Source organism: Lemur catta, chromosome 2, assembly GCF_020740605.2.
Source record: "Lemur catta isolate mLemCat1 chromosome 2, mLemCat1.pri, whole genome shotgun sequence".
NCBI lineage: Eukaryota > Metazoa > Chordata > Mammalia > Primates > Lemuridae > Lemur > Lemur catta.
The window spans coordinates 52,170,102-52,183,106 of record NC_059129.1 but is presented as its reverse complement, the minus strand read 5'-3'; the positions used below and the strand labels follow the sequence as shown (position 1 = coordinate 52,183,106).

At 38.5% G+C, this 13,005-nt stretch overlaps 1 protein-coding gene across 4 annotated transcripts in view; it reads right to left on the bottom strand.

The window, feature by feature from the left end:
* POLH (DNA polymerase eta) overlaps positions 1-13,005 on the bottom strand; it is a 37,168-nt gene that overhangs the window by 16,133 nt on the left and 8,030 nt on the right. For 2 of the 4 annotated variants that reach the window (XM_045542034.1, XM_045542033.1), the window contains exon 4: positions 10,091-10,308. The exons of the other annotated variants lie outside the window; for them this stretch is intronic. In XM_045542034.1, the coding sequence (XP_045397990.1) occupies positions 10,091-10,308 (218 nt within the window). The remainder of the gene's footprint in view (positions 1-10,090; positions 10,309-13,005) is intronic. 4 annotated transcript variants of the gene reach the window in all.

Here is a 13,005-nt window from a genome sequence, read left to right as displayed (position 1 = left end):
CACTATAAAATTTATTCTCGTGACAAGCTGTTTAAGTTAGATGTACCTTTGGACTCTGGGCCTTGAAAATATTTTACTTATGCTGAGTACATGTAAATTTCTCTCTCTACCCCCAAACTTACTTAAACTCTAATCCCTTATCTCCACCTCCCTACAAAATAACTCTTCTCAAATTTTTCATTATAGTTTCAAGCTGAACATAACTAAAATCAAACTTACATCTCCTCAAAGGTTCTCTCTCCCAACCAACTCCCTATTTCTATTAAAGGTTTAAAATCCAAATAATATTGGCTTCTTTTCTTTCATTTCCCATTATGTAGCCATTTAGTCAACAAAGCTTACTTCAAAATATTTCACATATCCATTGCAACCCACTCTATTTTATTTACGTTTTCTGTATTCTTTTTTTTAATGACAACCTTGAAAAAGACCAAGGCTTTTTATTCATGCCTAGACCACCTTACCTCCTAAACCACCCTCTCTCCCTGAATGCAATTTACACAATACCCTCAGCTTAAGTATCTTTAAATACCAATGTTATCCATCTTATCTGCTGTTCAAAACTACCATTACAATTTCCTGAACATACCATGTTTCTACCTTAAGACATCACTTATTCTGCCTCCCTGCTCTTATTTCTTACCTCTGTTCTCCTCTCCTTTGCTTAAATATATCTTATCTATACTTTAGGGCTTATCTCAAATCTCATCTATCATGAAATCCTCTCTTCCAACTATTCTGGCTAATTTGGGGTGCTCCACTAAAGTCCTTTAGCTTACTAACCATGTGACTCTGGACAAGTTACATAATCCTTTAAGCTTCAGTTTCCTTATCTTCAAACTGCAACTCACAGGGTTGCTGTGAGGATTAAAAGATAAATCTCTTTATAAAGCTCCTTGGCCTTATACATATTAAGAATAAATACTATTATGACAGCCATCATTTAAACAATTTATTAGTATTTGTTGGGTTTGGGAAACAGAAAAATATTAATAAATTTTTGTAATTGTGGGTTTTTCCAGACTCTTTTTTTTTTTTTGAAGACAGTCTCACTCGCTTTATCACCCTGGATAGAGTGCAGTGGTGTCATCATAGCTCACCACAACCTCAAACTCCTGGGTTCAAGCAATCCTCTTGCCTCAGCCTCCTGGGTAGCTGGGACTAGAGGCGCTCACCACAACGCCCAGCTAATTTTTGTATTTTTAGTAGAGACGGGGTATCCCTCTTATTCAGGCTGGTCTTGAACTTCTGAGCTCAAGTGATCCTCCCACCTCTGCCTTCCACAGTGCTAGGATTATAGGTATAAGCTACTGCACCTGGCCTAAGACTCTTTTTAAACAGAGCTAAATTTTCTCTGCTTTAGATTTTTTTCATCATTACTCTCCTGGATTGAGTAATGTGGCACTCCTCTGTCACCCTATATCCATATGAAGTGAACATGACTACAGAAGATAAGCGCTTTCCCTTGTTTTCCTACAATGCTTTTTTTTTTTTTTTGAGACAGAGTCTCGCTGTGTTGCCCAGGCTAGAGTGAGTGCCGTGGCGTCAGCCTAGCTCACAGCAACCTCAAACTCCTGGACTTAAGCGATCCTCCTGCCTCAGCCTCCCCAGTAGCTGGGACTACAGGCATGCGCCACCATGCCCGGCTAATTTTTTCTATATATGTATTTTAGTTGACCAGATAATTTCTTTCTATTTTTAGTAGAGACGGGGTCTCACTCTTGCTGAGGCTGGTCTTGAACTCCTGACCTCGAGCAATCTACCCGCCTCAGCCTCCCAAAGTGTTTTTTATACCTCTTTTCTAGTTGATAAGAATGATCAGTGAAATTTTGATTTTTCTTCAATACTTTGAAGTAGACTACAGGGAGAAAATTCAGATAGTTTTGGGGCCTGGTGTGGTGGCTCACACCTGTAATCCTAGCACTCTGGGAGGCTGAGGCAGGAGGATCACTTGAGTTCAAGAATTCGAGACCAGCCTGAGCAAGAGTGAGATCCCGTCTCTACTAAAAAAATAGAAAGAAATTAGCTGGGTGTGGTGACACACACCTATAGTACCAGCTACGTGGGAGGCTGAGCCAGGAGGATTGCTTGAGCCCAGGAGTCTGAGGTTGCTGTAAACTATGCTGATGCCATGGCACTGTAGCCCAGGCAACAGAGAGAGACTTTGTCTCAAAACAAACAAACAAACAAACAACAAAAAAAAAAACCACCAAAAAACTCACAACCCCTCCCCCCCAAACCTAATCAGATAGTTTTGGTGTTAAATGCCTGTGAAAGCTGAGAAAGACTTTTCTTTTCCTGTTGAATTATCTTGGCACCGTTGTGGAAACCAATTGGCCAAAAATAAAATGCAAGGATCTACTTGTATACTTTCTATTCTATACCATTAATCTGTGCCTCTTCTTTTTTTTTTTTTTTTAAGAAACAAGGTCTTGTTCTGTAGTCCAGGCCGGAGTGCAGTGGCAAGATGGTAGCTCACTGTAACCTCTAACTCCTGGGCTCATGTGATCCTTCAGCTTTAGCCTCCTGAGTAGGTAGGACTACAGGCATGTGCCACCACACTGGATAATCTTATTTTTATTTTGGTAGAGACAGGGTCTCCATATGTTGCCCAAGCTGGTCTTGAACTCTTGGGCTCAAGTGATCCTTCTGCCTTCGTCACCCAAAGTGCTAGGATTACAGACGTGAGTCACCATGCCTGACCTACTTCATGATTTTTAATGCTATTATAAATAATACTCATTTTTAAATTTCAATTTCCCATTTTTCATTTTAGTATGTAGAATTACTATTATTCCATATTTACCTTCACCCTTGCAACCTAGCTAAAAACTCACTTATTCTGCTGTGGGGTAGATTCCTTAGAATTTTCTACAAACATGGTCATGTCACTTGTAAAGAGAGATAGTTCTTTCTTCACATCTGTGTACCTTTTATTTCCTCTTCTGTTTGATTATACTGTCTTGAACTTCCAATACAATGTTGAATAGAACTGGCATGAGAGTGAACATTGATGACTTGTGCCCAAACTTTGAGGTTAAACTGATAAACCTCTAGCTAGCTGGACTCCACAACTCTGACAACTACAAGAGAAGTCCCTGTACTAATAAAAGGTATGCCCTCATCTGTGCTACGTTTGTGCTACAAACTGGTTAGTGCCTTCCAAGCTCCCTCTAGTTGTTGGCAGAATCTACCTCCTTGTGGCTAAAGGATTAAGGTCCCCATTTTCTCACTGGCTAACAGCAGAGTTACAACTCTCAGAGGCTAGCCATGTGGCCTTCTCCAAAGGCACTCTCAGAACATGGCAGCCTATGTCTTCAAAGCCAACAAGGAGTCTCTCCAACTCGCACAACCTACTTTTTTTTGAAAGTTAATCTGTAATTTCTTATACTATTTACAACTGTTGCATATAATATCCATTCAGAAGATGTTCAATATGTGCTTAGAAAGAAATCAATTAAGAGCAAGCAAAGTGAAGAGAAAACAAATTGAGTTCTTAGCCAACAAATTAGTTATAAAATAGCAATAATGGGAAGATTTTCATGCTGGAAATTTTTTTTATATACTTTTTTTTTTTTTTTTGAGATAGAGTCTTGCTTTGTTGCCCGGGCTAGAGTGAGTGCCATGGCATTAGCCTAGCTCACAGCAACCTCAAACTCCTGGGCTTAAGCGATCCTCCTGCCTCAGCCTCCCGAGTAGCTGGGACTATAGGCATGCGCCACCATGCCCGGCTAATTTTTTTTCTATACATATTTTTAGTTGGCCAGATAATTTCTTTCTATTTTTAGTAGAGACGGGGTCTCGCTCTTGCTCAGGCTGGTCTCAAACTCCTGACCTCGAGCGATCCACCCGCCTCGGCCTCCCAGAGTGCTAGGATTACAGGCATGAGCCACTGTGCCCGGCCTTTTTTTTTTTTTTTTTTGAGACAAAGTCTCACTCTGTCGCCCTGGGTAGAGTGCAGTGGGGTTATCGTAGCTCACTGCAGCCTCAAACTCCTGGGCTCAAGCGATCCCCCTGCCTCAGCCTCTTGAGTAACTGGGAGTACAGGCTCTCACCACAATGCCTGGCTAATTTTCTATTTTTATTTTATTTTTTTTCTTTCTTTTTGGTAGAGACGGAGTCTTGCTCTAGTTCAACTGGTCTCAAACTTCTGAGCTCAAGTGATTCTCCAGCCTCGGCCTCCTAGAGTGCTCGGATTATAGGCATGAGCCACCATGCCAGGCCATGCTGGAAATTTTTGAGAATTATTTTAAGTAAACCCTACTACTTAAACTTTCCACATACATAACTTTTTTTTGTTTTTAGAGAGACAGGGTCTCACTCTGTCACCCAGGTTGGACTACAATGGTGCCATCATAGCTCACTACAGCCTCAAACTCCTAGCCTCGTGCTGGGATTACAGATGTGAGCCACTGTGCCAAGCTTTACATAACTATTACAGAACAGAAAGTACAAAGTTGCAAATGCAGGATGGCTAAGCTGGACTGCCAGCTCTTAGTCCATTAAGAAGGAAGATGGCAAAGTGGAACAGAAACCCTAGTATCAAAATATTACAAATATATGGCCTCCCTTCCTACATTTGAAATATGTCACATCCGTGAAAATAATTTCTGGAAGGTTATATCCATTTAGACCAGCTAATTTCTGTTATCAGTTTTGGCATTGTTGCACACACCATACAAAAACTTAGGAATATGGTAAGAAATATCATTATAAACCACTTCCTAGACATTGCATTGTTCTGAACACTACACATAATGTCACTGCATCTGAGAGCTTAATATTTAAGTTGGACACACTAAAGCAACAGATACATAAGATACACACAGGAATAGAATTCTTTATAAACAGGCATATTTTAATAAAAATGTACATAGTTAAGACAGGTAGGTGTAGAAGAAAGAGGAGCCTGTCCATCTGAATTAACATTTGGCTGCCAAGGAAGGTATATACCATCATCTTCAGCCAGAGATATCTTTTTTCCCCCAAGAAATGGGGTCTCACTATGTTGCCCAGGCTGGAGTGCAGTGGCTATTCACAGGTTTGATCCCACTACTAATCGGCACAGGAGTTTTGACCTGTTCTGTTTCCGACCTGGGCTGGTTCACCCCTCCCTTAGGCAACCTGGTGGTCCCCTGCTCCCAGGAGGTCACCATATTGATGCCGAACTTAATGCAGACACCCAATCGGCAGAGCACACTATAGCCCAGAACTCCCGGGCTCAAGTGATCCTCCCCACCTCAGCCTCCGGAGTAGCTGGGACTACAGGTGCAGCCACCAAGTCCGGCTCAGCCAGATATATGTATCAAAGCTCTTCAACAATGCTTTGCAGCTGAAATCCACATAATGTATAAGACTAGCTCTAATTTTGAGGTATGTGGCTTTCAGAGAGTTGGTAAATCTCCTGGAAACTGCACGTAAAACTGTCTTATGTGTAGACATGTATTTTTCTGAGGCAAGCAAGGGACTACAGCTTTAATATTTTCAAAAGAATATATAACCCTCAAAAAACTTTAAAGAACCACAGACTCAAAGCATTATAAAAACAATTCCAAATATGTAAAAAAAGCTATGCAATAAGATATGGTACACAAAGCTACACCAAAGAAAACTTTCCTTATTATAATTAAACTTCTGACTCTAATTCCAGAATAAAATCTTGACATTTTCACTATGTGATATAACTTTGCCTCCTTTATAAGTGGCATATTTTTACTGTCCATTATATTTTCCCCAGAGAACTAAAGGATCTACAGCCTCCAGCTCGACAAACTCTGTATTATCAGGATCAGAGAATAAAATAATTACTAAGTCCCAATCCCGCCCCCCTACCGGCAGTTCTACTACTACCCTTCAGCACAAGGCATTAAAGGTATATACAGACTGGGTGAGGTGGCTCACGCCTGTAATTCTAGCACTCTGGGAGGCCAAGGTGGGAGAATTGCTTGAGCTCAGGAGTTCGAGACTAGCCTGAGCAACAGTGAGACCCCGTCTCTACCAAAAAGGGAAAAAAAAAAAAAAAAAAACAGCCGGGCATTGTGGTGTGCACCTGCAGTCCCAGCTACCTGGGAGGCTGAGGCAGGAGGATCACTTAGAGCCCAGGAGTTGGAGGTTGCAGTGAGCTACAATGATGCCACTGTACTCCAGGGCAGCAGACTGAGACTGTCTCAACAAAAACAAACCAGGCAACTGAACACCCCCTCCTCACAACCTCCCACCCCTTCATTAAAAAAAAAAAGGTGTATATATAACTGTTCCAGCAAAAGCAAACTTTACATCCTACATCTTATTTTAAAACATGGAACCCATGGAAAATTCATCACTGTAACTAGAAATAAGCTTAAATTCTCTTAGAGCTTTTTGTGGACAAATCTGTACTGTTTCTATAAGTAACAACGCAGATTAGTTTCCCCAAGAAGTTAACTTGTTACAGATTTGTGTCCACACAGTTTCCTTTGGGTTAATGGTCAACCTTCAAAGGCTTTTATTGAAAGAGCTCTTCTGAATAATGTTACAAAATAATAGTTCCAAATTATATGTTACAAATGAAAAGAAGAGATACACTGTTTTAAATATAGCCTGTTTTAAATATAACAGACACACTGTTTTAAATTATGGAAAGCACTAGGAAATGCCTAGGAAAAAGATGGAGACACTCTGTTGAAAAGCCTCTAGGTGTAGAATTCTTTGCTCTGGGAGATACAACTGACTACTACTTTCATAATATTCAACTTTAAAAATGACCTATTCTTATATAAATTCTTAGATCTGGAATCTAAATCTGTCATAACTATTATAATATTACCAAAAAAGCAAGTTGTTTATTGCCCTAACTTTATTGTAGTCTAAAGAAAACATTTTTAGCCTTCAAGTACATTTTATTTATTAAAGCACTTCATACAGATTATATCATAAGTTTTTGTCTGGTAGATCAAGTAAATAAAGATGAACTTATTTAAAAATCATTTGTCATTCCCCTACATGTCAATAACGAAGTACAAAGTTTTAAAGGTATATAAAATCATAATACCAATCAAAAGTTTAAAGCATCCAAGAACTAATATAACAAATGAATGCACAAGATATTTATAGAGAAAAGTAAAGCTTTAGTAAAGATGTAACAATTGAATACTCATAATAAAAAAAAGGAATATTGATCCTTACTCACACAACACACACAGGATTGTAGATCTAAATGTAAAACGCCAGAACAATAATACTTCCAGTATAAAACAGAAGAATATCTTCATGACCTTCAGATATGTGAAGACTTCTTAAATAGGACATAAATAGTACTCTCCATGAAGGGGGAAAAAAAAAAGATAAATTGGACCAAATTAAAATTAAGAACCTCTGTTCATAGAAAGCCACAATTGCACAATTGGCTGGGTGCCGTGGCTCATGCCTGTAATCCTAACAATCTAGGAGGCCAAGGCAGGAGGATCGCTTGAGGTCAGGAGTTCGAGACCAGCTTGAGCAAGAGTGACATCCTGTCTCTACAAAAAATACAAAAATTAGCCAGGTGTGGTGGTGCATACCTGTATTCCCAGCTACATGGGAGGCTGAGGCAAGAGGATCACCAGAGCCCAGGAGTTTGAGGTTGCAGTGAGCTATGATCACACCACTGCACTCACTCTAACCATGGGGGACAGAGCAAAATCCTGTCTCAAAAACAAATAAATGAATGAATGAATAAATAAATTAAAAATCCACAGATTATTTTAAAAAAAAGTTTACATGAGAAAGAAAAAATGAAAATAACATACCTTCCAGATCTCAGAAGCAAAAACATTATAAGACATAAATAAAATTCTTAGTTTTTAAAAAAAAACCTTAAAAGTGGCAGAGCATGGTGGCTCACACCTGTAGTCTTAGCACTCTGGGAGGCCAAGGCAGGAAGATCACTTGAGGTCAGGAGGTCAAGACCAGCCCTGAGCAAGAGGGAGACCCCATCTCTACTAACATGAAAAAAATTACCCAGGCGTGATGTCACATGCCTGTACTCCCAGCAAACCAGGAGGCTGAGGCAGGAAGATCATTTGAGCCCAGGAGTTGGAGGTTACAGTGAGCTATGATGACATCATGCACTCCAGCCTGGGGACAGAGCAAGACTCAGTTTCAAGAAAAAAAAAAAAAAAAAAAAAACATTAAAAGGGATATAAATGAAGACCTAAAAAATTGATGAGACATATTTATGGATCAGATAATTTAAAATTAAGATAACTATCCTCTCTAAACATGTAAATTCAGTAAGGATTTTTTTGAGGAAGTCAACTAATGTATTCCAAAATGAGTAATGAACAATAAAGGTGTATAAATAGCTAAGACAATTTTGAAAAACAAAAGTAGAGGGAATTCCTTATCAAATATTAAGACATACTCCAAACAGCAGTAATAAAAACAAGTTCAGACTCAGTTTCCTGAACGAAAAAAAATGTGTTCCTGGAGCCAGAGCAGACAGGCTAATGGAATATTACAGAATAAGGCTCACTTATACATGAGAAGGTGAGGAAAGAATAACCTATTTAGTAAAATAAGTGTTGGGAAAACTGGCTCACTATAAAGAGAATTAAGGTGGCTCCCTATCTTAAATCAAATAAAAAGGTGAACTCTGTATCACTGAATGATGTAAAAATAAACTATAAGGCAAATAGAAGAAAATGTAGGAAAATGTCTTTGTGAACTTCTGGTAGAAATAGATTTCTTAAACAAGATTCAAAATGCAGAAACCATGAAGTGAAAAATTGATAGACTAAAAAAGTAAGAATTTTTGTTTAACAAAGTATAACATAAACAAAGTTAACAGACAGATGACAGACTTTGGAGAATATATATACAGTGCCAAAAATAGACAAGGGAGAACCAGGCATGGTAGCACATCCCTGTACTCCCAACTATCCAGGAGGCCAAGGCAGGAGGATTGCTTGAGCCCAGGAGTATTAGACTACAGTGTGCTATAATTGCACCTATGAATAGCCACTGCACTCTCTAGCCTAAGCAACATATCCCATTTAAAAAAAATACAAGGGATTAATAACTAGGATATACAAAGGAACTCTTAAAAATCAAAATATAAATAGATTTTTCAATGGAAAAAATGGACAAAGATTTTAATAAGCAAATCACAGAAGCAGAAACTCAGTTGGCCAGTAAGTACATGAAGAGATCCTCAATCTCAATGATCAGAGAAATGCAAATTAAAGGAAAACAAACAAACAAAAAAACCCCAAAAATACCACTTCATAGTCATCACATTGGCAAATATTACATGATACCAATTATTATTAAGAGCATGGAGAAAACAGGAACTCTAACAGATTGCCAGAGAGAATACAAACTGTTTCAGCAATTTGGCAGTACTTAGTGAAACTAAGTATTAATATATATGTATATCTTATGACCTAGTAGTCCACTCTTGAAAATATTTCCCAGAGAAACCCTTGCATAGGTTCAAAAGAGAATAAATAAGGACATTTATCATACAAACAGCAGTGTGTTAAAAACAACCAATGAACTCATCACTAGGGAGAATGATCTGTAAACATGGTCCAATCTAGACCATGGATTTTTCTGCAGATAAAAGCCGTTATTTATTATAAATACAGCCACATGGATAGTTCTCTAAAATGACCATGGAAGGAAAATGAAGAAAAAGAATGAGATCTATAATGGCACAAAGTCATCTTGTAGTTAAAAAGCACAAATTTAAAAGCACATACACAAAGCAATACTGTATAACTTATAAAAGTTCACCCTTCTTACAGATGAAGAAACCAAGAAATTAAGTTACAATAATATAAAGTAACCTACAAATGATGGAAGTCCCCAGTCAGCCTTCTATCTTCTATTGATAAAACTAAGCTGCCCTAGCTATATATAAAGAGAAATTTACTTTAGTATAGCGTTCATAGCTTCTCAACATTCATATAACTGGAAAGATAAGAGAATTTGTATATCCTTCCATGTGAGTCCTTGTGATTCATTCAGGCTGTAGTTTAAGTTTCCTTTCAAGCATTCCAAAACCCAGCATGACCAAGCCAAGCAGGTTCCAAAGGCAGGAAGCAGAGGAAATATGATGCTATGGAAGTACCTTTCTGAACAGTCTCTTCTGCTGTTGTAGGGTCTTTGGGCAACCCTTCAATGTAAGTGCTTGGCAACAAGTCTGCTGAGATAGGCTGACCCTGTAGCTTTTGTAGTCTGTCTTGTACAGCACTGGTCAGATCTACATAAGCTTCATCGATGCTGGCACGTTCAATCACAGCAAAATGAGACATTACCTCCATCACTTCAACACTGGCTTCCCGGTACCTAAGTGTAAGGATCATACATGTAGGCAATAAACAGAGGTAATCTTGAGATCGTCAGTCTCATCCCCACCCTTCCATTATGAACAGTAATATATGCAATCAAGATACAAGTGGTTTAAGAGACTAGATAATAGGAACAACTGAAGCGGTCCATTGGCAGGCAGATGGTCAATAATGGAGGCATGCAAAAGGAAGAACCACTGAGGCAAACACTTTTAGCACAATGCTCGCACTACTACAGTAGAAAGCATCCAGCCCATGAACATGTCTATGTGACAAGAATTCCTCTAAAGAGGAAAGAAATGCCTCTAACTAATTTAAGTAGAAAACATTTTACTATGAGTTTTTTCCCTACATATCCACCACATAACACAGTCTTCTTCTAAATCCATCTTTAAATAAGAGGTAACTTAAAGGAACACTGCACTCATCAGTAAACCAGTGTATCTGGTCTTCCTCAGGCTAGTATTTCTCACTATAAACTAACATATGGGTTTTATACCTCAGTCAATGGTGAATTTGGTTAATGTGTGAACTGATCATCGCCACATACATACATAACCCAACCAATCATTTATGGATACACTAACATTCCAATTATCAAGTTGAAGATAAACACCTAGAATGCGGTGATGTGTACAGGCAGGCAGGCAACCTTGGATACCAGTCTCACCATATACCTTCAACTCAAACCATAATAACCAGCACTTCTGGCCATATAGCTGGTTTTCTATGACAATATACAGATAGTTTCTTTGCTTTGGTTTGGACCTGATATGTAATTTAAAGTTCTTTGTTCCTGTTGAACTTATATATATATATATTTTTTTTTTTTTGAGACAGAGTCTCACTTTGTTGCCCAGGCTAGAGTGAGTGCCATGGCGTTAGCCTAGCTCACAGCAACCTCAAACTCCTGGGCTTAAGCAATCCTACTTGCCTCAGCCTCCCGAGTAGCTGGGACTATGCCCGGCTAATTTTTTCTATATATATTTTAGTTGGCCAGATAATTTCTTTCTATTTTTAGTAGAGACGGGGTCTCGCTCTTGCTCAGGCTGGTCTCGAACTGCTGAGCTCAAATGATCCACCCGCCTCGGCCTCCCAGAGTGCTAGGATTACAGGTGTGAGCCACCGCGCCCTGCCTTGAACTTATATTTACCATAAAAATGGAAATACTTATACCTCTTCACCAAGACACCTATAAAAACTGGTATAATTTTTGCTCTAAAACATTCTCAATGACAGAATTAGATAAATATTGCTTTTTTTCTTTTAATCAATATTTGGGTTAGGAAGAGGATAGTCAGGCCTCAAATAAAAAAAAAGAGAGTAATATACAGAGAAAGATTTTCTATGATAGTACTTGGTATTTATACATAGCATTTTTTTTTTTTTTTTTTTTTTGGAGACGAGTCTGACTCTGTAGCCTGGGCTAGAGTGCCGTGGCATCAGCCTAGCTCACAGCAACCTCAAACTCCTGGGCTCAAGCAATCCTCCTGGCTCAGCTTCCCGAGTAGCTGGGACTACAGGCATGCACCACCACACCCAGCTAAACTTTTTTTTTCTTTCCCATTTTTAGTAGAGACAGGGTCTCACTCTTGCTCAGGCTGGGTTCACCGCATCTTGAGCAAATCACTCCAAGGTATTTTTAAGAATATTTGAAAAACTTTATATAAAGTACTTAGTGTATATACATTTCTGCAAGTAGTACTTTTTATAACCTGGTATCTCAATTTCATTATTAAAATAATAACTTTAAATTGCTTATTAACTCTCTGGTCTATACACTTACTCCTAAATTTTCTAAGACTGCCTTTGTTCATTATTTGATGAAGATTTTAAAAGTATATGATCCATGGCCGGGTGCGGTGGCTCACCCCTGTATTCCTAGCACTTTGGGAGGCCAAGGCGGGAGGAATGCTTGAGGCCAGGAGTTCAAGACCAGCCTGGACAACATAGCAAGACCTCATCTCTATTTAAAAAAAAACCAAGTATATGACCCAGTTCAAAGTTGAAGTATGGCTTTTCTGAATCACACTTTGAAGTCAATGATGTATTTCAGGGAAGTTACATTGTCTACACGAGCATAAAATTCTATTCAATGCAATGAAGCATATGTACATTAGCTGAATTAATTCTGCTTTAGGGTCAAACCACTAATCTTCAGTTAAATCTGTCTTCTTTGGCAACAACTCCAATATGGGGTTGGCTATGCCACTCTACCTTTAGAGTTCTAATTCCTAGGTGAATTCAGAAATATCTCAAATCCCAAGTCAAAGAATGATTCCTAGACCACACCACACAGGATAGTGTATTTTGAGAATGTAAATACTATAAGGTTATTAAGTATGGAATGTCTGATTTCCTTAAGTACTAAGTTTGACAGCTGATATCTCTGACATTTCACTTTGACATTTATTTTTGTTTTTGTTTTTACTGTGAAGTACATCCTCATTCTTTCAAAATCATGTTTTGGCTTGTGATTATTTTTCAAAAAAAAATTTTTAGAGCAATTTTGGTGAAACCATGGATAAGTCAAAACTTCATATTATTTTCGAGTAGGAGTTCCATTGTCGAACCAAAGTAGCATAGACAGCTTGAAATATCAATGAAGTGTTTGGAAAGGATGTGGCTAATGAATGCACAGTATGCCAATGGTTTGAGAAGTTCCATTCCGGTGATTTTAAGCTTGGAAATGAGC